This window comes from Carassius gibelio, chromosome B5, assembly GCF_023724105.1.
Source record: "Carassius gibelio isolate Cgi1373 ecotype wild population from Czech Republic chromosome B5, carGib1.2-hapl.c, whole genome shotgun sequence".
NCBI lineage: Eukaryota > Metazoa > Chordata > Actinopteri > Cypriniformes > Cyprinidae > Carassius > Carassius gibelio.
The window spans coordinates 34,500,342-34,523,527 of NC_068400.1; the positions used below are offsets into that span (position 1 = coordinate 34,500,342).

Here is a 23,186-nt window from a genome sequence, read left to right on the forward strand (position 1 = left end):
TGAGCCCCAAATTTCTAAATAATCGTGTGACACTGAAGACTGGAATAAAGGCTGCTGGAAAGTCAATTTTCCGTTATGGGAATAAGTTACATTTTAAAATATATACTTAAATAGAAAACAGTTATTTTAAGGCATCATTTTACAATATTACAGTTTTTTCCCTGTTATTTTTGATAAATGCAGCCTTGGTGAGTATTGGGAAGTAAAAATGTTACAGACCCCAATTTTTCTTTCTTTCTTTATTTTGGATTTTTTTTTTTTTGTATACATCCCTTTCAATTCCTCTAATATTTGCCTGGCCCTGGACATGATGGTATCCTCAGTTGAAAACACTATGTAGTTTTCATAAGATTCTCTGCTTCATTCTCATCAAGTAGAAAAGGGGACCTCAAGTTCTTCAGTTTCAGCAGCTTATCCAGCCCCTGTAAAACACAGCGGTTAAAATATGACCATGTGTCATGGAGGGAAAATGAAAAAAGGAGATAAAGAGATGGAGTGTTACAGCTGTCACTTGAACTCTTTCCTGAGAACAGGAACACTACCCAGACATCATTCGCTCCATTTCACATCATGCTCCATATGGTCACACTTGCTTGTTATACTTTTTTTCCCTCTAGGCCTCTAGCCTTTTTTTGTACTCAAATATTTAACTTTTGTGATAAATGTTAACTTAAAACTCTAAAACCAGACTGTTCATCAGTATTAGCAACTCCAGTTTACAGCAAAGCTTTAATAATTGCATACAAGTAGTCACATATTTACCTCGCCAAAGTAAGATACAAGTGGAGAGATTTCACAGATTGCTGGGGGGTCTTCATTCTGTGACATACTGCAAAAGAAAGAGTAGACCAAGTTATTATAAACCACACACCATCTTAGAAAGTGCCTCAAAATTGTTCATTTTCTGCATGAATGCACAAATTCCTTTAAGGCATATTCCTTTCAGGTCATGCCTGTCAAAAGGTATTGCATTCATCACAAGAATATACATTTCTAGACCATATCCTGCTCTACATCTGGTGTAGTATAACTATAATACTTGAGGAACCTTGCAATATAGCATTTACTGTACATTAAGAAGATACTTTTAACCAAACTATCTCTGGTAAAACATGATACTTATTTACTTGATAGGACTTAATATTTTTCTACTGATTTAACCTACCTATGTTTTGGGGGGATTGGTTTATCCTGCTCATCCAGGAAGATTCCACCAGCTGCCAGAGCCCAGCGGTAATGTTGTGCTAACAAGGAACGGCGTGCTGTAGTCGGTGTGTCCAAAGGCGCCCCATCAGCATTTTTTAGGGGTGAGAATTCCTCCTCTCTCAACACCTCAAAGGCGACAAATTTCCTGCAAAAAGCAGATGATGGTGAGGAAGATGGCAATACCCCACTTAGCCAACGGTAGCAGTAAAACATACTTTGAGAACTGAAAGACGTCAAATACAAATTTCTCCATTTTAATGCCATTGGGCTTGGTTGGTTTCACCAGGTTCCCTTCTCCATCCACAAATGGCACTTTCTTGATAGCCACATGCTGCTTCAGCTGACTCTCAAACTTTCTGCAGGGAAAATGCATTGATATAGGAATTAGTTTGTACAACGGGCTGTGTTTACAGATTAGCATGAGTCAATATTTTGCTAATTCTTTAACAAATGCATTCATAAATACTCTCCCACTAACTCATGGGATAGTAAAGTGTCCATCTGGATTTGCACTTGGTTTGGGTACCTGTTTTTTTTTTTATACTATTCCATTCAATTCAAGTTTTATTTGTATAGCTATTTTTACGATATAAATCATTGCAAAGCAACTTTACAGAAAATTAAGTTTTTACAATATTTAGTACCGTAGTAGCTTATCAGTGGTGACTGACAGTTTATGTGCATATGACAGAATTTTCAGAAAAATGTATACAAGACGTAGTCAGCCAGACGATGAACACTATTAACAGCAATTATTATATACTATGAATTTACATACTACTCTTTCAAAATACTGTCTTCCGCATACTATATAGTAGAGAAGCATTCAATTCGGACGCAGTGCAACTATTAATTAGGGCTCCTACTGGGCTCCTATTCCTCGCTATTATAATGCAATGTAATAATTCTATTGTATTTAGGGCTGCAAAACAATTAATCGCGGTTAATTGCATGCAAAATAAAGGTTTATTTTTACATACTACATATGTGTGTACTGTATATATTTATTATGTATATATAAATAAATACACACAAATATATATTTTTAAATATTTGTATGTATATATATATATATATATATATATATATAAAACATTTTTCTTTAATATATACATGGATGTGTGTGTGTATTTATATATACATAAATATACACAGTACATACACATATAATATGTAAACAAACTTTTTTTTAAAAATGTGATTAATCGCGATTAATCATTTTGCAGCCCTACTTATATTACAATGGAGCATGATTCGAATATATTGTAGCAAAAAATCCCTTTATGGACAATGAAAAGTTAACACAAAAGAAAATTGGATTGTATGTTAAAACTGTATGTCCACCACATACTCAGCCACGTCCTTTAAGAAGTCTCGGGTAAAGAAGTGGTTGCAGATGTTCCCAGCACTGAACAGGAGCTCTCCTCCTGGGCCTCGCAGCTCTGCGGTCTCTGGTTGGATCTCACTGTACTCAATCACCTGATACAGGCCGTCCACGCGACACACCACTCCAACCGGCTCTGCAGGATACGCCTTATCCACCACCTGAGCACAATAAAGGTGAACACAACTAATTAAAGCAATAAATAATAATAAATTAATAAATGGTAAAAACTAATGGATGGGATCTAATTCAGGCCTACACAGTCTATTTTTACCTTGGCACCACAGTCTGCTCCTTTGTTTACACAAAAGCCAATAAAGACTGGGTCTGCCATCTTCACCAAGATGTTGTCCACACAGTACACGTGAAGATACTCCACACCCCTTCTCTGCATGTCCTCTAAAATCTTGTTGTCCACTAAAGCACGATAGAGGCCGCCATTTCCATCTGAAGTGAACATAGAAATGAGATGCAAACATGAATTGGTATTAGTGGTTGAAGTAAAAAAGGAATTCATAATTGTCTGTCTGCTGTCTTATAGCTGATGAAAATATAAATAATAATAAAACAAAAATCCTAATTTATTTAAATCATTAATGAACTACCTTCTGAAACAGAACAAATTCTCTCTGACCTGGTGCCATGGCTATTTTGCCTTTCTTCTCCAGGATGATCTTTCCATCAAAGCCTACAGCTGGTATCATTCTCTGCTCAAATATGACTACGTTGGATGGACAAAGACCAAAATATTCATTGTCTTTGAAGAACTTCTCTGTGGGTTCCAGAGTGAACTCACTGGTCATTATGTACCTGTTCAAATATCATCAAAAGTGAATTCAATACATGTTCTTCTGTCACTTGGAGGATGTTTATGAATGAATTCATGAACATTTATTAAACTATGAGCACTCCCAGACCCATAGTTTCAAACTGGAAATATATATATATTTAATTATGGCTCCCATTAGCATAAATGGCTGCCCACTGCTCCCGGTGTTTGTGCACTTTGGATGGGTTAAATGCAGAGCACGAATTCTGAGTATGGGTCACTCACCACTGACATACCACGTATGTCACATCACTTATCACTTTTTATATATTTCTATTTCCACCATAGAATGCTGAACAGCTTCTTTTTGAAATGTGGTGGAAATTACATTTGCTGGTCTATAAAACTAAAAATAATATATTTTTTAAAAACAGGACAGAGAGTGTTTCTAGTTTTAGTTCTCAGAAAGACCCTCGTTTGAACTGCAAATAAAGAGCCATACCATGGTATTGTGCACCTACTACCATGCTTCACATTGGCCAGCTCTTGCACCTTCTGGATACGCTCAGCCTGGATCTGGTACAGGGTTTTTCCACTTGGCAGCCCAACACTGTACATGCCCTTGGGATATGGCACTCCAAGCCGAGTCCCCTGACCACCGGCTAACAGCAAAACAGCCACTCTGTCCTGTGAAATCTGCAGTAACCCTGAAGAAAGGAGTATTTGATGTATTCTTTGATAAACGCAGTGTTACTTTTAACACATTGTTAAAATTACTATTTTGTTGTATATTATTTTGATCCTTGGAGCTGTACCTTCATCACCCCATAACTGAAGCGTTTCTTTCTCACTTTTACGCACACTTCCAATGAACTCTGGAGGAACGGGCTTCATCCGGGCGTCTAGCCGACCATCAGCACTCGAGTGTCGGCTTGCAGCCCCAGCAGCTGCTCGGCAGTGCTCGAGTAACTCTTCGGGCTGGAGCCTAGATATCTCCTCCAGAAGCGCACTGCTTTCTTCCGCAGAAAGTTCAGGCCAGAATTGTAAAACATGGCTCTGTCCTGCTGTTTCTAACCTCGCTTTAGCTTCCTCGAATGATAACATCTTTCCCTTCTAGAAAATTAATACATTGATGATCTGACAACAAACCTCGAGTCTAGTCGACTCCTCTCTTTTGAGGAGTTCAGATCCCGTTTTCACTGCTTGCAACTCGTGATCAGTGTGGGGTTTGTACGATAAAAATTTAACTGGAGTTGCATATAATTCGGAAAATAACAAGAAAACTACTGTCAAGGCATGTTTAGCTTGCGGGAATCATTTGGGAACTCCCCTTAGCCACATATGGCGGACTGTGTCCCAAAGCCTCAGTGAAGTGCCTAGCTAGAGAGTATTTTTGCTCCTCACTACAGCTCGAATCAGTTTAATTACCAAAGTCAGTCAGCGGTTAGCTGACTCGGAACGTCTCGAATGCTGTCTAGTTAGGCAGCTCAGTAGGTTTCGAAACGCAGCCAGAATTTACTCTAGCTCTGCGGATGAATGACTTCCTCAGAAAGGCTAAGCAAGCTAACCGCTGTCATGTGACTAGTCTGCTGAGTCTCTGTCCTTCCCCCTTTGAGTAATCGCTTCACATCAGGGATCAATTCAGGGCAAAGCATAATCATTTTTGATGCATTATATACTACTGATGCCGCATTATAGTAATTAGGGGTAACTAATTTATTTATGTAAAAACAGACTGAGAATTATTCAAAATGACAGTTCTATTCGACAAACTTAACACGGTACGAATTAGTGATTCAATGCAACTTTTTAAAATGAAACTGTAGAGTTAGTAAAAAAAATGTATTCAAGTATGCCTACAAATGACCAACTACTTAACAAAAGATGTAGCTAGTAAAATAATTTTAAAAATAAAACGTTTACTGTTTAAATTCCGCTGAAAGCATATGCATTTAATTGTGTGATTATAAATTAAGTAAAATGATCCAAATTCATTAATCTGTTCAATAAATAATTATAAAAAAATAAATTATACACCGTGTGCATATATATAAATTTTTTAGTCATAAATACCAATTATTTAAACATGTAACCAATAATTTCTTCAAAATAAACACTTTCTTAAAAGGAAAAAGAAACAGATTTAGTTGATGTGTTTTTAAACATGCTTTTTAAGACACAAGATTTTGGTAACAGGACTGAGAAAATGCATCTATCTACCAATTAGAAAAAAAAAAAAACTACATCAAATAAAGTTGTGTAACTGAACGATACATTATGAATGGTTAAATATTTGTGACCTGGGATAGATAAAAATAATAATAATAAAAATTACTACACACCCAACTTCAATGAACATAATGAAGAATGACTTTATTTAAGTTATTTTACAAACATAAATATTTCTGCTCTATATTCAGTTTCTGCATTCTAGAGGACATAGATTTTTAATTTTTGTCCCATAAACATTGATTTGCACATCTCAAACCTTCACAGATGTGTCATCACATATAGATATATTGTCCAGTACAAATATTTTGATATTTCATTAGTGTGTATGTTTCTGGTACTCAGGGGACCCCAGCAACAGCACATGTTGATATACATGTGGCGAACGTGGTGCAGTTACACTCACTAGCAAACAGCTGAACAGTAAGGCAATAGATTACAGGTAGTCTCAAAGGGCGGCATTCCTCGATTGTGTTGAACGCCACAAACACACACAACCTAAAGCCTTTAGTCTCAGGACAACCACTCCAATGCATCGAGCTCACACATCCAAAGGAGTCCAAAGATTTCTCCTGTGATAAACAGTGAAAAAAAAGGTGCAAAATGCAAAAAAAACTAAAGAAGCTGCATCCATTACGAGGCAGGCAATACAGCTTTAAAAAAGCCCTGTAAAGACTCTAAAGAGCAATGTGTGCATATTCAGACAAGACAAACATACATGCCTTACAAAGACTGAATTGATTCAAAGGGAATTTGCTGTTTTTCACTGATCTAAGTCATTTTCATGAGGCTTGAGAAAGACCAACTGATCCTAGGCCTGCACAAACACTCCATACAAGTTACAAACATGCAGATATCTGCTCCAGATCTCTATGGAGAAGAGTTTCAGGAGTCTAATCTGTACAGGAGTATCTGAGACCACTGAATTCTGCCTGAATATATAAATGAAATACTTCAGTCTGACTTTAACACCCTGCATCCCCCCCAAAAAAACTCTAAAAGCAGCTTTTTTTAACTCATAAATAAGGCAACTATATGAACACTACAGTATTGTAGAATCACAAAGGGCAACAACCCATTGACCCGGTGGGTTTAGGACTTCACATGCAATAGCTATAAGAACAACTTATTTTCTCCTTGTCAGTCAAAATGCACACGAGGGTGCCAATCATGAAATATGTCATATGCAAATATACAAGAGACTTGCCTACTGCTGCACAGTAGAGTCAAATACATTTTTATCAACAGAGATCCTAACTTATATTGTACCTTTTTAGTGTTTCCTTAACAAAAACCTTTTTGCCCACAACCTGATACAAATATTAAACATAAATGCTGAAAAATAATATTTGCTTAAATCACAACCACTTCAATTACTCAACACTATCATTCCATTAGAAAACCTCTAATAAATTCAAGTCTGGTTTAGAAGTATTAAACTCAAGTGCTTCAATATGTCCCTCGACTAGAGTTTAAATCAGAGTGTTATAGTCATGATTCAAATCCTAATACTGGCGATAAACTGTACACTGCAGATAACGGATCAATTTACGAACAAGAATTGTTTGAATGTAAAACCAAATCAATTTGTAGCACTGCTTTCTTCAACTGAAGACCTTACAGTGTCTATCTAGACACAGAACTCAACCCACTACATTAAAACTGGTGCTGAATTCTCAAACCCAGGTCATTTTACACTGGATCCACACACAGATTTATTTTAGAAACGTTTACATAACGCTTAATTAGCTGCCAGTCACCATGGGGAGTGTGTGCACATACATAGAGTTTTTCATTTTAGAATGTCTTTTTTATAGTAACCTTCAATTGAAATGAAATAAATATCCAACATAAAGAAATTAAAATAAATTAACAATGAAAAGTCCTTAACAATTTGATGATTAAGACATATATTTTAAATATTTCCCTTGTTACACATTATCCCTTCCAAGACTGGCATGTCAATTAAAGTAATAATACAAGGGAATAAATTGTATAATAATACAAGCAGTAAATAATGCCAGGGATATGCAAGTATGTGGGTGATCTTGTAACAAATTTGTGTCAGCTCTTTATTACTGAACACTGGCATCCAGTGGAATGAAGATACAGTGATCTGAAGGGACTACACCAGGATTATTAGCATTGTATCTACTAAAGCCTTTAGCGCATTACATTTCAGTCGTGCAGTTTAAATGAGTTCATTAATGGATGAAGTGTTATGTTCTTTGCATACACTAAATGCTTTAGTAAATCTGGCTTTTTGAATCCATCAGGTGTTTGCCCCTTCCTTTCTACAAAGTAGTTTTTCTAAATGTCTTGCATATGATTGGTCCCTACTAAAATATAGCAAATGCAACCCCATGACCTAGGGAGTGGAATAAGGAAGCGTCTGGATCCAATACAGATGATCACATTTTACTTACAGCTAGGATTGTATTTTCTATGCATGTCTCTGGTCTCATATATTCCAGTAACTCTTCCATTCACTGAATGAAATCCAACCTTCCACTCATGCAAGCTCTGTCTTGGCCCACTGTTGCTACACTTCTTCTCGAGTGCAAGCTGGCCATCCTGGACGATCTCTTTCAGTAGTCCAAAAGAAAAGTTGAGAGGAAAAACAAAAGCCATTGAGGATTTGAACAGTCTTTGGGTTCTCCTCACCGGGACTGGACGCCAAGGGTGATCTTTAGGTTCTCATACACCACATAGCTGATGCTAACTGCAGGAATGACCTTCATAAAGTTGGGTGCCAAGCCTCTGTAGAGTCCAATAGCGCCCTCTGTCCGTACAATATGTCTGAAGAGACCAGTCATGGTCATCTGTGGGCTGCCTTCCTGAGTAGCTGCTAACCGATGAAGGGCACAAGAAGCAAAAAATCAACTGGACTGTGACATAAATGATAATAGTTTACCTAGTGAATGAATTAGACAGGATGCCTTCTAATAACGTATTTGAGAGTTTGTGAAAGGCTTACCTTGAGCCTGCATTCGTGTCCTCACTAAGGCTAATGGGTAGCTTGCTAACTGTCCACAAGTACTAGACATTGTACCACAGGCTAGCAGCACAAACACACCCGGATCGGCACTGTCTGTAGCATACCTCTGCAGCCACGAGTTTTTTAATGTCTACACATGAAAATAAGAGCGAAACATTAAAGTAATTATGATATAAAAGAATGTCATTTAATATACGGTAATAATATTTACAATATAAATGAATCATAAAATACATAAAACATTCAGGAGGTAGAAAACTGAGGGGGAGGAAATATGTAGCACAGTGTTATTTAGTAGTATTTACTAATATTTTTAATTAGCTTTTTTATATTTTCAGGTTTTATTGTAGATGTAGTAATTTTGTTGTGCTTTTGTAAATTACTAGTTTTTGTTTTTATTTCTAATTTGGTTTGATTTATTTTCATTTCAGGTTTCTCAGCAATATTGTAATACCTAGTGCTGTCTAATGATTAATCGCTTATAAAATCGCATCCAAAATAAACGTTTTTGTTTACAATAATGTGGGTGCGCACTGTGTATATTTTATATTTTTGATTATGTATATATAAATACAAATACATGCATGTATATATGTTTAAGAAAAATATATTATGTTTATATATTAAATATATTTTTATATATAATATAAAATATAAGAGTAAAAATATATAAATGTATATATGTGTAATTTTTTTCAAAATATATACCACTGTATGTGTATTTATATATAGATTATAAATATACACAGTACACATAAATATAATACGTAAACAAAAACTTTGATTTGGATTTTGCGTTTGACAGCACTAGTAATATCTAAATAAATGTTCACTTTAACTTAAAATGATTTTCAGTTAGTTGCCACTGACAAATATATAATCTTTTTGTTTTACTGTATAAAAACTTACCTCATAAACAGCCAGGTCTATTCCAGCATAAGGGATGATTCCCAACATATTGGGAATATAACCTTTATAGAAGGCTGTCAGTCCCTCCTTCTTAAATATATGTTTAGCACAGTCAGTGATACCAGAGTACTGACCCGTCCTTCCCAGGGCAAGACGAGTTTTTAAAACCTTAAACACACAAAAAGCTTTTAAGCTCCAAGAGCAATGCTTTGTTTGGTCCACATAGAAAGTCATCATCAGCTTGATTATGTTACAGTTTCTGATATGGCAGCTAGTAATTAAAAACATTTGTACATCGCAGATCATGATACAAAGAAAGCATGGGAGATCTAGTCATAGCTTGTTTAATAATTATTATTGAAATGGAATGAAAGCTTTTGTTTTCTCAAAACAGTGCTCAAACTTTATTCCTAAATGACAGTTTATGCTCTTACCTCCATGGGGTAGATGCTGCTCTGAGCAATAGCTCCTGCGAGAGACCCAGCAACCAGCCTCTCCAGGATTCCCAACGTCTCCTGATTGCTGCCAATCAGCCGCTTAATCTGAAGAACAGGGCAAATCAGCTTTAGAACTCACGGAATAAATATCAAAGAGAGAAAAAAGCACGTTTTTCAAAGGTTTTAAGTCAGATAACAGTATGATGTTCATTTAAAAATAATAATTTAAATCACATTCAAAGCAACAGTTTTTTCAAAAGTTTTTTTAAACATTGTGGATAAATATATTAACATTGTATTCTTTGAAACATCCAGAATTATAGTTCTGATTTTGTAATTGCTGAAAGATTCCAATGACAAGCTACCTGCTCGTACGCCATGAACTTGATAGCAGATTCAGGTGCGATCTTCAAAACGTTGATACCGTTCCCTCGCCACAGCGACCGGAGTCCACCCTCACGGATCATTTGGGCGAATCCTCCACCGATGCCCATGGTGTTGCTGCGTGTCGCATGTACCTGCAAACACCATTGCAGTAAATTTGCTTGTAAATTATTTCATTTAAGCATTTTAATGTAAGTTTACTTCAGGTAATAAAGCTATAAGGGTAACGAAGCTTCAATGTCCTTTATAGTCTTATACATTCATATACTGACGAATTACAAATTTGAGAATTTTAAAATCCACCAAACCAAATTGAAACTAGCCTCACTAAGGCATTTCATAATGTGCATGGTCATCCACCGAGGCACTCATCCAAAGAACAGAACATCATGTACCATAGTGACTCAACAGTACACTTACTACAGTAGCAGTGTCCCTAAAGCAACACAAGATGTAGCCCCTTCATAAGCAGCACACTGGATCTCACTAAAACTAGGATTTTAGTCAAGATGGTTCTCATGAAACAAATGTTGTGACGTGAACTTGATCAGAAGTGTCAATTTAGACATTAATAATGTTCATTAGAAATGTTCCTTGAGCACCAAATCAGCATGAGGGATCATGTGACACTGAAGGCTGGAGTAATGGCTGCTGAAAATTGAGCTTTGTCATCACAGGAATATGAATTTTGAATATTCAAGTAGAATATGTCTTTATAGTATACATCTTAATATGCATAAAATATAAATGTGTAAAGTAAAATATGTTTACTATAATATAATATAAATCTAAAAAAATATAATGCATGTTTCCAAACTTAAATATTTATTATTCATTGATCATATGATGTGTGCTGTAAGTTCTGTACAGGTAGTGTCAGGGGGTCTCATACTGTACCTGCATGAGAACCTTAAGGCGGTCCAGGGGTGCGGTACAGGTACGGGACACTGCACCAGCTCCACCTCCGGCTACCAGGTGTCGCCACAACATTCCCATTTTCTTTTCCTCCGCTGTAAACTCATCCGGGACCATCATACTTTCCCCAACATCAAATATCTGCACAGAGGAAATGACATCATGTGGAGTGAGATTACATTCAGTCTCCGTGAATCTCCAAAATTGACCGTGAAGACCACAAGTGTGACTCCCAAATAAGGAGCACCAGAGAGTTAAACGCACTTGCTTTCTGAAAACACCAGTAAGCTTGCAGTTTAGGAGTCTCCACTTCAATATTCAATTATCAGAAGAGTGTAATTTATCAAGTGTTCATTTATGAGAGAGAGAGAGCGAGGAGAGAGATGGTGTATCAAATAACTGGATTTAATTTATAATAAAAAAGTGAAATTACTCTTCTGTAATATAAGTGTGAGTTATCTGTTCACCTGGGGACAGTGTTAGAATAATCCATGAGGTGGACACATCTACCTCTCCTGGCTCAGTGACGTCAGAGCACTGTTGATCTGTTTAACAGGATCAGACTGGATCACAGTGAACCCTTTTTGTCCTTTCAGGAGTATTTCAAGTGCAAGGAATCAAACTGAACTAAGTGGGCTTAGAAGGACGGAATGACTAAGGTGGCAGTACATCAGTTTAAATGAGATGTGTGGTGAATGTCAGTGACACAAGCAAAAGCAATTTACACAGAATACAAAGTCTGTAAAAAGCACAACAACCCACTTAACGAGAGAAAGTTGGCGTTAAAAGCAAAGCTGGAAACTTTGATCTGTAAGGCACACGGCGGGATGGTGTGGTTCAGGTTTACCGTAGAGTGTTTCCAGTAGAGGATGATTTCAGGAATGTTGTCAGCAGGATGAAGCAGATGGTAATCTCTCCATTCATTCCAATCAATCGTCATCGTACCGTTTTTATCCATACTGTTCAAATGAAAAGACAAAAAGAGACCAAAACTAAATATTAATGGAACTTCTTTGGCTTTGAGCAGCAGCTCCTTTCTTAAAAAAAGACCAGCTTACTTTTTCTAAAATATATGCACTTCCACAAAGAACTGCTTAGAATTAGCAAAAAAAGCAGCTACCGGAAAATACCAGCTACCAGAAAATAAAAATCATTCACATGCAAAAATGTCCCTGGTTTCAGCATTTCAGATCTACTGCATTTGGAATTCTTCTTTAATACTTTACCAAAGCTTTCTTCTGCTAAGAGTTTCATTGTGACTTTTCAAAAAAAATCCTTAAATAGAGGCATCATCAGCTTACTTAATATTTCCAAAGCACTACCCAAATGAGGCAAAATAGCTTCTGAGAGAGAGAGAGAGAGAGCGTGAGAAAAAGTTACCTCAAAAATGCTAAATGAAAACAGCACAGATGAATCAGCAGATGAAATGAAAAAGCAGAGCAAGGCAAACATGCAGGGAGAAGACCACAACTTACTACATTATAGGGGCATATATATGACCCCTCCTTATTCTGATAAGATGAGCAGAGAGAGAGGGTAGGATCACAAGAAGGAGAGAGTGATAAAGAAACAGAGACGCATATGACCAAAGACATTTACACACATACAGAAAATAAAAATAACTTTTATTATTGTATGCGCTGCAATTAGTTTGTATGTGTGATCCTGGTTTTTCTTTAAGGAGCTCTAAAAAACTCTTGGGTATTGGCTCGTCAAAGAATGTCAAATAAACATGCTGAAAAATCCCAACCAGGGACGTGTTGTATAACACGTGTTGTGTCAGAGGGTTCCCAGTCAGGTCTGAATTACTAGCTGTGAATAAAAGACTAAAAGACTGAAGAGAATGAAGGGGGTTGAACAGATACAATCAATAAAACAAATCACCTCTTGAGGATCTTTTCAGCCTGTTCTTCAGATATATGAACCCCGAGGTCTCTTAGTGACTGCATGATCTCCTGGGAATCTATGCGACCTGCAGTTTTAAAAGGAAATGTGATTTTAACATCTAAAACAGTGCTTCTCAACTAGGGAGCATCAGCAAACTTGGAAAAAAAGATGGAAAAAAGATGGCCTTAATATGACATAATACAAAAAGACACAAAAACATTAAAGAGACCAATAAAAACATCTATAATTCAAGAAACCGCTCGTAATAGTTCACCAAAACACTAACATACCATCGTTCTTTTTGTCAAGGCTCTTGAAGACCAGCCTCAGCTTCTTCTCATGGTCCCTCAGGTAGTGCACAAACTCCTCAAAGTCCAACTGACCATCCAAGTCTTTGTCTCCAGCCTTGACGATTTTCTGAAACACATACACGCTGGAATCAACATCAAGACCTCAGGACAGAATCAAGCCAGGTCATGTTTGAGGTCAGTGAGCTGGTGCTCAGGGTGTTGAGCTAATGGGCCACCAGGGACAGACATATGGCCTTTGTTTGTTGAAGAGAGTATTGATAGGACCATGCTGAACATTCTCATGAGCATCAGCATTATGAGGCCCATCCTGACAACGCTTGACCTTTAGGAAAGTAGCTGTCTAAACCATCGAGCAGCATATAACTGAAGCTAATGGAAAGGGATGGAGAAGATAAATTAATCATTAACCTGGAGAGCTCAGGAAAGACAGAAACAAAGCAAATGTGTTTCTAGTTTTAATAGAAAATCAGGCCCATGGCGTGACTCCTGGCTAATGTTGCTCTACGGTGTGTGACATAATGACTGGTCTGTCCACTGCTGAACTTTCTCACCCCACCCAGTGACATCAGCATCTCGTAACCTGCCACTGAAAACCAAATCACTGAGTCAGATCATTTATTTTATGTTGCTTTCCATGAGATTATGGACTTGTGGATAATAACACTTTAGTAAAAACAAAGAAAAAGTGTCTTAATAAACTAAAGTCCTTTTTATCTATAATCTATACCACCAAGGAGCCATGTTAACAAAAAAGTGTTTTTAACAAAACAAATAGTTACATTTATTATATATGACATAGTTATGGATTTATATTAATAATAATAATGAATCTATTCACTGACCATCATTTAACAGAAATGGCTTTGAATAAATGTACTCAGAAGCCGTTCAGAATCGGCAGATCATGCCTGATAGTCCAGTGTGCATCCTTTCGGACTGTCAGGATCACGGTCTCAAATCGCCCTGCCAATGTAAAGCAGGTTAAAGATAGCCGTCGTCTTCTCACACTCAATCCTGATGCAACAATGACTCAACTGCAGAAAAGTGGGTCATGAGAACGGAACAAGTTTTTGGCGCTGAGAAAATTTATCTTTTGAAGATGACAATGAATGCAGTCATAGAAAACAACTGGAGAATCAGAAGAAAAACTGAAAAAAATACTTGCAGTCTGATTACTACATTTTATAGTCTACATATTAAAGTTGTTTTGGTTTACATTTATATTTCTTGGTATTTTCTGCAAAAAAGTCACTTAAAAATGAAAGTGAGCTCTAACTAAGGGATTCTAAAAGCAGTTCAAACACCGAAGTCAAATAATCTGGATTAAATCGAATCATCCCTTTACAAGTCCTGACATGAATGAGCAGGACACACAGCTCTTAGTTCACAAGAACTTTTTGACCATCTAAAACAACAGAATTTCATTAAATCACAAAACCCACAGCTTACATTTGAGACCTGTGTCAACTAAAACTACCTAAAACTATGAAAAACTTCAGTTTTCAGTAAGTGAAATAAATCTGAAATTAAATTAAAATATAAAGATGCTTGAAAAATCTAAAAACTAAATAAATGAAAATTATAAATGTTGCACCAGCAACTGAAATATATATGAACTAAATTAGTCAAATAAGGGAATTACTAAAATGACTCAAATTAAAATGTAATTAATTCATGCAATATGGAAATAGAAATAATAAAAATGACATCACATATAAATTACCAATCTAAACTAAAATTAAAAATGAATATACAAAATAAAACATTTTACACACTACTACACAATCACTTTTAACATAATTATAATACAGATGACAAACCTTTCGCCACTTCCTGTATGAATCTAATTCTTGTGACGGAAGAAATAAACTCAACTTGAAAAGAGACTTCAACTGCGCTGGTAAACTATCAGACTCAAAATACTGTAATTCTATCCGTTCTGAGATATGGACAGGCACGTAAAGACACAAACACAACATGTTCAGCTGAAAAAAATAAATAAAGGCAATGTGAGAAAGAAACGTACACAGCTCTCGTCTGTTTTCGAAGCTATCAAGACCGTAACGCCGGTATTTCTGTCACATGCGATTAGGGGACGTATAAATCCCTCCCGTATCGAGGCTTGTACTGCGAACAATGCTTTGTAATTGGCTCACATCATATACTGCATCACCTTCTTAAGAGCTTACCGTAGTATCTGTCTTAAAGACTGACAGCCATAAAGACGGCAGGTTTCTGGAATAATCATATAATTAAAATAAGGCAAGCAGACAGCATCTTAATTGATTACTTAAAAAAAAAAGATAACTCATCTATTTCCCCTTTTTTACTAAAGAGAATAGAAAAATAAATTGTGAAATTTCAGCTCCTATAACAATACTTACCACTTTCAATGCATAAATTGTGACACTCATTAAAGATCTCCAATGCAGTCCTCAGTAAAGCTTGTCAAATCTAGCAACAGTAACCAAGGGCTTAGCAAAGGGTCAATTTAGCAACAACTAATTAGTGAAATTGTGGTCAGGATAAAACCTGAAACAGTAAACAGTTATAGCGCTTAGTTTGTGATTGATCTTGTTTGTCCCTAGCTAAGACATAACTGAATCTGATCTGAAGTGGTCTAATCCTGGCACTAGCATGTGATCATTCCCTAATGAGTCGGACCAGGTTTCTGATTATACATTAATAATATTTAGAGAGCAGTGAAGACTGCAACCCACTAAAGATTTATAAAGCAACAGTTTGGGGAGGAGAGAGAAACATTCACATGCATGGGACATGTGTAATTTGCTGAAATCAAAACAAAATTCACAACAGTTCATTGCTGACTATATGCTGCTTGTCTGTTAAAAGCATACCATTTTTTTCTGAGAGTATATAACAAAAAAAAAATAATTAAAGATGTAATATCTTTAAAAAATTCATTAAAATGGGCCTTTCTCAGATGCCAATATCACATGAAGCCAATTTGATTTTGCATTTCACTAATTTTCCATATGAAAATAATGATAAGAATTATCACTCATAGCTCAGTTTTGGGAGATCTGAGCTGAAAAAAACTTGCAGCAAAAGTGCAGCAGTTCAGTTGTTATTATATTTCTCTCAGAAACCAAAAAAGTACAAATATCAATGCATAAGCAACTTTGCAAATGCCTCCGTTAAATTCTGTCTGTGATACCTGCTGAAGATCCTTAGGAGGCGCTACTATGATCAACACCGTCGTTTTCTTTGGAGATACTGTGCTCTTCTCTTGACCGACTGAATCTGCCTGTGTGTCTGGTTCCCTCAGGCCTTCCATTTTTGCAGAATTTTTCAAGTTTCGTTCCTTTAGCCCGTCAGGTGGCACTGCAGTGTCATGTTCACACGCTGTTACTCCCAGAAGCCACTGGGACAGGGATGACCAAAGTTCCTTGAGCATCTTCATCAAGATGCTCCAAGTCTGTTTGTGTACTTGAGTTTTGTCTTGGTCTTCTCAAGAACTACATCTACAGACGTAGTATGTGCGTACAGAGAGAAACTGCTCAGGCATTCATGTGTGAGGCCAGGAGGATGAGGGCAGATGGGGACACTGCCACACAATTCCCAAAGCTTGCTGGCATTTCCAACAGCGTTTCCACAGTAACCCGGTGACCAATTCAAAAAACTTTGAGATGCAGTGAATGACCAGTTCTCTCATAATCGCCTCTAAATCATTGCAAACTTACAGCATTTTTCCAAAACAAACTGGCCAGGTAACTTTCCCAAAACATGTTCTTTGCGGAGTGCAACAACACACAAAAAGCTGAAGAAGAAAAAGTCATTCACTCTTCAAGTGACATCACTTCACAACTATGACACACTGCAGAGAAGCTAAACACATGAAGAAGAAAAAACTTAACTGAAAGAGGCTGAAATCCTCACAACGAATCTGTTTTTAAAAGCGATTCCATGTTTTAAGTGCTAGTTTTTCTTGGCATCTGCAAGCTGCTGCAGGTTGGCTGCATCACAGAGCCGGTAAAAAGTGATGCAATGAAAAAAGCTGCAACCTCACTGCAGCTGTGCCTCAGCCAATCAGAGCACTCCACACTGGCTGCCCCTGTCTGACAAAGCATAGGCAGCCAATCAGAGCACAAAATACAGCCATCTTATGGAGTGATCTCTTACACACCCAGCAATGAGGAAATTCTGCTGACTGTTTTTTCTGCCCTCTGCTTTTTTAAGACCTAGTGCATCATTAGGATCTCCCTGGCAACGCCTTCAGGGTGATTACATGCATTTCTTCAAACACTGCAATACTCGCCTATTAATACCTACTTCATTCATTCATCAGCTGTTGTGGTTCCATTCCTTCTTTGCAACTGCATCTGGGTTAAACAGCAGAACTTTTTTTACATCCTTCCTCCCTTATTTTACTTGCGAATGTTTATGTTTATGTTGCCTAATATTAGGTTCAGGTGTCTAAATTGTAAGGATAAAATAAACTCAGATACTCTGATCTCCTGAGAAACAGACAATACAAACATCCTCCGGCATCTTTGAGACACCCCACAGAGTGGAGGTTCAGGAAACACTTCTCTCACACATGTATCAGTTTCGTCTCATCCCCTTCCTCCACTCAGTTACATATAATGTTCTACATGAATGCAAGTAATATTTACAGTCATGTTTGGTATCATTTGAATAGTCTCAGAGCGAGTGGTACAATGGTCTCAATCTTACAAAAGTAGACTAAAAGACAGTACCAATCCTAAGAGTTAAGAGATATTTTGAATACTGTAATGGGAGTGCCCTTTTCCAGGGTCCTCCATGTAAATTACCTTCTGTTCCCTGTAAAGTTGTAAACTACCCCTGTCTGGGACCTGGGTTAATGCAAATTCCAATTGTTTGTACATGTCTCCATTTGGGGGATGTTTTATCTTGGTTTTGTATTTAAAGGACTGCAGAAAAGGATTAGGGCCTTCTGTAGCAAGAATGAGCCCACAGCATGAAGTGGCTGTCTAAAGTATTAGCCAATTACCTCCCTCTGATAACCAAGACTGATAGGAATGTGACCACTAAAGCCAAAGTGATATCTTTGAGCGACATGAGCACCCGAATGAATGAGTACAATCATATTAAGGAATAAATAGAAAGATCAAATCTCAGAATAAGAATGATTGGAAAATTGGTCAAGCAACCAATTTGCGTTTCAACCTAAATTGGAGTCATACTAAAAAGGAGTCAGATTTGAGTTTAACCTAAACTGAATTACTCCAAACACGCATGAAACCTTCAGCTAGCACCGGATGCCTTCCTTGGACAGAGTATATGGACCTTACAAAATGTACACGTCACAGGTCCAAAAAATTTACTAATAACGAACTACTAATTAATGTGTGACGATAGAGAGATCATAAATTATTCACCCATTCACGAAAAAAAAAAAATACATTTAAGAGAAAGAAAGAAAATAAACACAAGGGACATGCATGTACATTTTTAAACAGAACGTTAAACCCAATATTTTTCTAAATGAAAAGTATTAGCTGATGTTCAATATTAGCAGGCTTTCTAGCAGACTGATGTAATGAGCCACTGAGGGAATCATTTTCTGATGTGGGAGGAATTGAATGGCTCAATATGTGGCAGGATTGACATTATTCTGCTTGAATTTTAAGCAGTTACTGACTGTGCGATTAGCTTCATTCACAGTCTGTAACCCAATGAAACTGATACAGAATTACAGTAAACTATCAAGCAGTGAAGTTAATGGGGAGTTTAAGAGGTAAAGCCAGAAAAGCATGATTCGGTCAGGTTCAGTGAAAGCCAGACACACAATATTGTCAAAAGAAAAGGAAGGCTGAATGAAAGTAAAAAGTGTCTACATGTACTGTTGCATATATAGCTGTTCCATTAACCCATTTACTGTAAGATTCATTTAAAAACTCTTACACTTAAAAACTTTTCTGCACAACATTTAAAGTAGCTTCTTATGTAACAATCTATTTTTGAGTGTTTTTGAATAGAAAATCAGAGCAGGTCCTGCACTGCATTTGCATTATTTTCTCACTGCATTTGCAATTCCAGCATGCAAATCAGGTTCAAGTACGTGCAATCCACCCTTGATTATTAAAGTGCCAGTAATTTATTTTGGCCTTCCGTAACTGAAGCAGCAGATGTCAGTCATCACGATGAGAGGTTGTGAATTAAGCACTCTTTTGACCTTCATAATTAAACATGTAATAGCACAGTTACTAGTCTATTTGAGCAGTGCCAACAAATCTCAACTAGTCCACTAGAGAGGAACTTTCGGTTTTGTTCGAACTGCTTTTGTTAGTTGGCAAACAAAGGAATTCTTGATGTGCAAAATTCTGCAGCCAGGCTTTTGTCCAAGAATGCCGTTATCCAAAAAAAGTATTTGACCTTAAGGAAAATTTGTCAAAAGTTTGTAAAACACACCCAGAGATGAAACTATCTGTAGTGTGGTATGCAAAACATGTCTGTCCTCATTATAGGTTAATGAGTAAACCATCTCTGAAGCTCCTTTTCCATTTAATTTCTGAAAGTATTAACATTATGCTACCTGTAAAAGATAAAACCTCCCACCTTCCCCCATCAGAGAGGGCGAGAAGGGAGGGAGAGGGAGGGTGGAAAATCATAAATGACAGAAGGTCTCATGACTTTTCCAACAGTTGGCTCAGGCTTATTAATATTAAGTAGCTGTATAATTTATTGTATCCTCTGAAGTAATAAAAGTGAAACCTTTTCTTCCTCTTTCACATTCCCCAGATTTCCATTTCGTTTGATCGGATTATGACAACACAAAGCCAGTTCTGTACATTCTTAACACGCTGTGAATTTCCCAACAGCAACTTCTTTTTTGTGCTTCTTAGTTATGTGGCCTTGTATGTTCTCGAAAGACTATTGTCTAGTTAAGCATTTCCTTCTTGCTTGGGCAGTTACATTCTAGTCTAGATTCATATCTAATAAACATGATAGTGAAAATTATACTGAACTCTGATTAGAAAAGAACATGCCTGTATATGGGCATCCTCTATAATGTTTAACATATCGGAGGCAAACCAAAGCAAAACATTCAAAAAAACTTTTTGAGAAGCAACGTATATATAATGTATATATCTATAATTACCTGATAACTGTTATAATAATATAATAATATAAATTAAACACACACACACACACACACATATACATACATATATATATATATATATATATATATATATATATAATTATAAAATAATTGCTCTAGCTAAATAAGGAGAACAGCTTCTTCCTGCCTGAAATTAAGCTCAATTTGCCATGTTAAATGTATATTTTGGGTGGACAGAAACCCACACACCTGCCTCAAAATAGAAGATGCTAGAAAAAAAGTAAAAAAAATCTAATTCCTATCATGCCACATAAGCTTTCCCAGTGTTCACACAACAATCTAGTTCTTTTTAACCATATGATCAAAAACAACTGTAAACCTTTCTAGGAAAAATCCTCTTCGCACAGTGCAGAGAAAGGAAAGGCACAGATGTCATTTATCACAGTGTTAAGCAAATGTCACTCAAATCAGCAGGTTTAGTGAGTAACCCCACACAAGAGCTGTGAAAGTAAGAAGTCAATAGCCTATAAGAACATAACCTGTACTTCTGGGATTTAATAAATAGAAATGCACAAACAAAATAAGTTGAGTTGTGTCCTTCAGAAGTCTGTCCTCTCTATCAGTGTGATTTGACCTGTAATCCCATTATAAAGACCTATTATAGTTGGATAACTGAATAGTCTAAAGTGGATAACTCACCTTGAGTTCATGTTCTGTGCGATGGACCCCCAGCTTTTTCAGTCCGATGGTCAGGTCGTTGACACAGATGCCTCCGTCTCTGTTGACATCCAGGATCTGGAAGAGCACCTTGAGCCGATGCTCCTGCTCGGGCCCGCCGCACACCGGGCAGTGATGAGGGGAGTCGCAGGACTCATCATGGCGGTGCTCGGATAGAGATGTCGCGGAGCCCAGAGTCCTACCACCACCCCCGCCTCCACCGGGGTCCGAGCCCTGATACTCTTCCGAGCGGCACTGGCAGAAAACACCGCTGAGCAATGGAGAGACGAATGATCCCCGCTGATGCATGTCACTGAATTCCAGCAGTTTAAAGTAAAGTCTGTGTGTGTATGCGCGCGTGGGAGCGCGAGTCACGCGATCGGAGCGGCGCCTGTGTGATTTCAGATAAGCTTCCGAATATGTCTAAAGAGTTATCACGATCTTTTGAGCCTCTTTACTGCAACAGTCTGTGTGATATGTTCTGGTTTAAGGTTTAAAACTGATCACGCATTCACTCGCTACATCGGCATTCAGAGCTCATAGTGATGAGCTGGACGGATGTCCCACCGATAACGTTACTCCGGGTTCTAGAATCCTAAAAGGCGCAGGCAAATCGGCGTATTCCGACATATACATCGCTTTGAATCTTGTTCCAAATACATAATAGTTGGCTAATTTCCAATGGTATTACGTTTTGAACTGGCGGTCTGAATGACAGCTGATGAAACGAGAATGCCGGTAGGGCGGTAGGAATCTAGTCGTGTTCAACAGGAAATGAGTAACTGGGTGGGGCTTTGATGTGGGCGGGACTAATGATGTCAGTGATGGACACTACCAATCACATTAATTTAAATGGTCTTTTCGACACGCCCATACAGTCTATGTTCACACCCCAATAGTTCTGGTCCTTTCCACTTTTTTATAATTAATAAAAACACGAATAATTGTTGTTATTCTCATTATTAGCATTATTATCAGCATTATTGGAATTATTAGAATGAAAATAAAATATATATGTTTTAAGATAAATTTGGAGTGCTCAGTTAATGCCGATTTGCAAGCTTATGCTTATATGTGTGTAAATTCCAGATTGTGCATGTCAGACAATAATGCTTTTAAATTCTACATTGGTATCCTACTATTAAATGTGCCAGTAGGTAGTACAGTTAAACCTGTTTGTTGCTCCACAATCCTACCTCACGGTCCACCTCACAAGCGATCACATTCAAAAATGTACTTAAAAGAGACACCTGCTGGGGAAATAATAGAATGCAGTTTTCTGCTCTTAAAATTAGGATTTGATGTTCTTTAAAAGGCACATAACCAATTTATACAAAAGCAAACTGTGATATTGCAAGCAGCATGAAAGCCAGAATTTATTAAACTTCGTAATAACCTGATGCATATGAACTAGCATTTGCAATCAGTTTGCAATGATGTAGGGTATCTGTGAAACCAGTTTCACAAAGATCATTCTTATGTGTTTCTGAATAACTCTTTTAGGTGAACAAACTTTTCTAGTTAACTTCCATGCAATTTACAGGAATTAAATAATTCCAGTGTGACAAGGGTGCATATCTGTTGCCTTCCAATAGACCTACTGAGTAGACAGAGCTATCATTTAGCATTGACATAATGACTTTCACAGAGCTTGTCTGTTCTCGTCTACACCAAACTATATACTATAATGATTTGCCCTATATCTCCACAGTGAGAACTGCTATTGTGTCTTCCTTTGTGAATGTGAACTCATAAAACTGTACATACATTTATATTTTGGTCATGCAGCTATTACTCAGCAAACAATCACTGTAAGTGACTGAATTACAATAATAACAAAAGAAAATCATCTCGTATTTTTTATTTGTTCTGTTAAAATCCAAGTTCCCCTCAGCCCACAATAACCTTGCAGGTTGTTTTGAATACAGCTACATTTGACAAACCCACAAATCATGTTCCCTGTAGCAT

At 37.1% G+C, this 23,186-nt stretch overlaps 2 protein-coding genes across 5 annotated transcripts; both read right to left on the reverse strand.

The window, feature by feature from the left end:
* Window positions 1–211: 211 nt before the first annotated feature.
* On the reverse strand, window positions 212–5,000 carry LOC127957374 (UDP-N-acetylhexosamine pyrophosphorylase-like protein 1). The gene is made up of 9 exons (XM_052555880.1): window positions 4,175–5,000; window positions 3,862–4,066; window positions 3,225–3,400; window positions 2,865–3,037; window positions 2,558–2,751; window positions 1,422–1,562; window positions 1,166–1,351; window positions 763–829; window positions 212–422 (listed from the first exon to the last, which is right to left on the reverse strand). Exons 1-9 carry the CDS (start codon window positions 4,461–4,463, stop codon window positions 333–335), a joined length of 1,521 nt encoding a protein of 506 aa, XP_052411840.1. The 5' UTR covers window positions 4,464–5,000; the 3' UTR covers window positions 212–332.
* A 706-nt stretch (window positions 5,001–5,706) lies between these two features.
* On the reverse strand, window positions 5,707–21,996 carry LOC127957373 (calcium-binding mitochondrial carrier protein SCaMC-2-B). Of its 4 annotated transcripts, none has more exons than XM_052555877.1 (10): window positions 21,201–21,996; window positions 13,409–13,535; window positions 13,116–13,203; window positions 12,079–12,190; window positions 11,214–11,372; window positions 10,298–10,450; window positions 9,930–10,037; window positions 9,496–9,663; window positions 8,566–8,716; window positions 5,707–8,433 (listed from the first exon to the last, which is right to left on the reverse strand). In XM_052555877.1, the coding sequence occupies exons 1-10, from the start codon at window positions 21,525–21,527 to the stop codon at window positions 8,249–8,251; spliced, it is 1,578 nt and encodes a 525-aa protein (XP_052411837.1). In that variant the 5' UTR covers window positions 21,528–21,996; the 3' UTR covers window positions 5,707–8,248. The 4 variants fall into 4 exon arrangements, with proteins under 4 accessions (XP_052411837.1, XP_052411836.1, XP_052411838.1 ...); XM_052555876.1 differs by having other exon boundaries at window positions 5,707–8,436; window positions 21,201–21,994; XM_052555878.1 differs by lacking the exon at window positions 21,201–21,996 and adding an exon at window positions 16,608–17,434 and having other exon boundaries at window positions 5,707–8,436.
* Window positions 21,997–23,186: the final 1,190 nt, after the last annotated feature.

Excerpts from the sequence above, each read along its gene's own strand:
- LOC127957374 (XM_052555880.1), bottom strand. The coding sequence starts at position 4,463 with ATGTTATCATTCGAGGAAGCTAAAGCGAGGTTAGAAACAGCAGGACAG. Across the intron at positions 830-1,165 it reads CCAATCCCCCCAAAACATAG|TATGTCACAGAATGAAGACC; the intron begins GTAGGTTAAATC and ends TTTCTTTTGCAG. Across the intron at positions 423-762 it reads TTGTATCTTACTTTGGCGAG|GGGCTGGATAAGCTGCTGAA; the intron begins GTAAATATGTGA and ends TGTGTTTTACAG.
- LOC127957373 (XM_052555876.1), bottom strand. The coding sequence starts at position 21,527 with ATGCATCAGCGGGGATCATTCGTCTCTCCATTGCTCAGCGGTGTTTTC. Across the intron at positions 11,373-12,078 it reads TCTACTGGAAACACTCTACG|ATATTTGATGTTGGGGAAAG; the intron begins GTAAACCTGAAC and ends TCCTCTGTGCAG. Across the intron at positions 8,437-8,565 it reads GACACGAATGCAGGCTCAAG|CAGCTACTCAGGAAGGCAGC; the intron begins GTAAGCCTTTCA and ends TTCATCGGTTAG.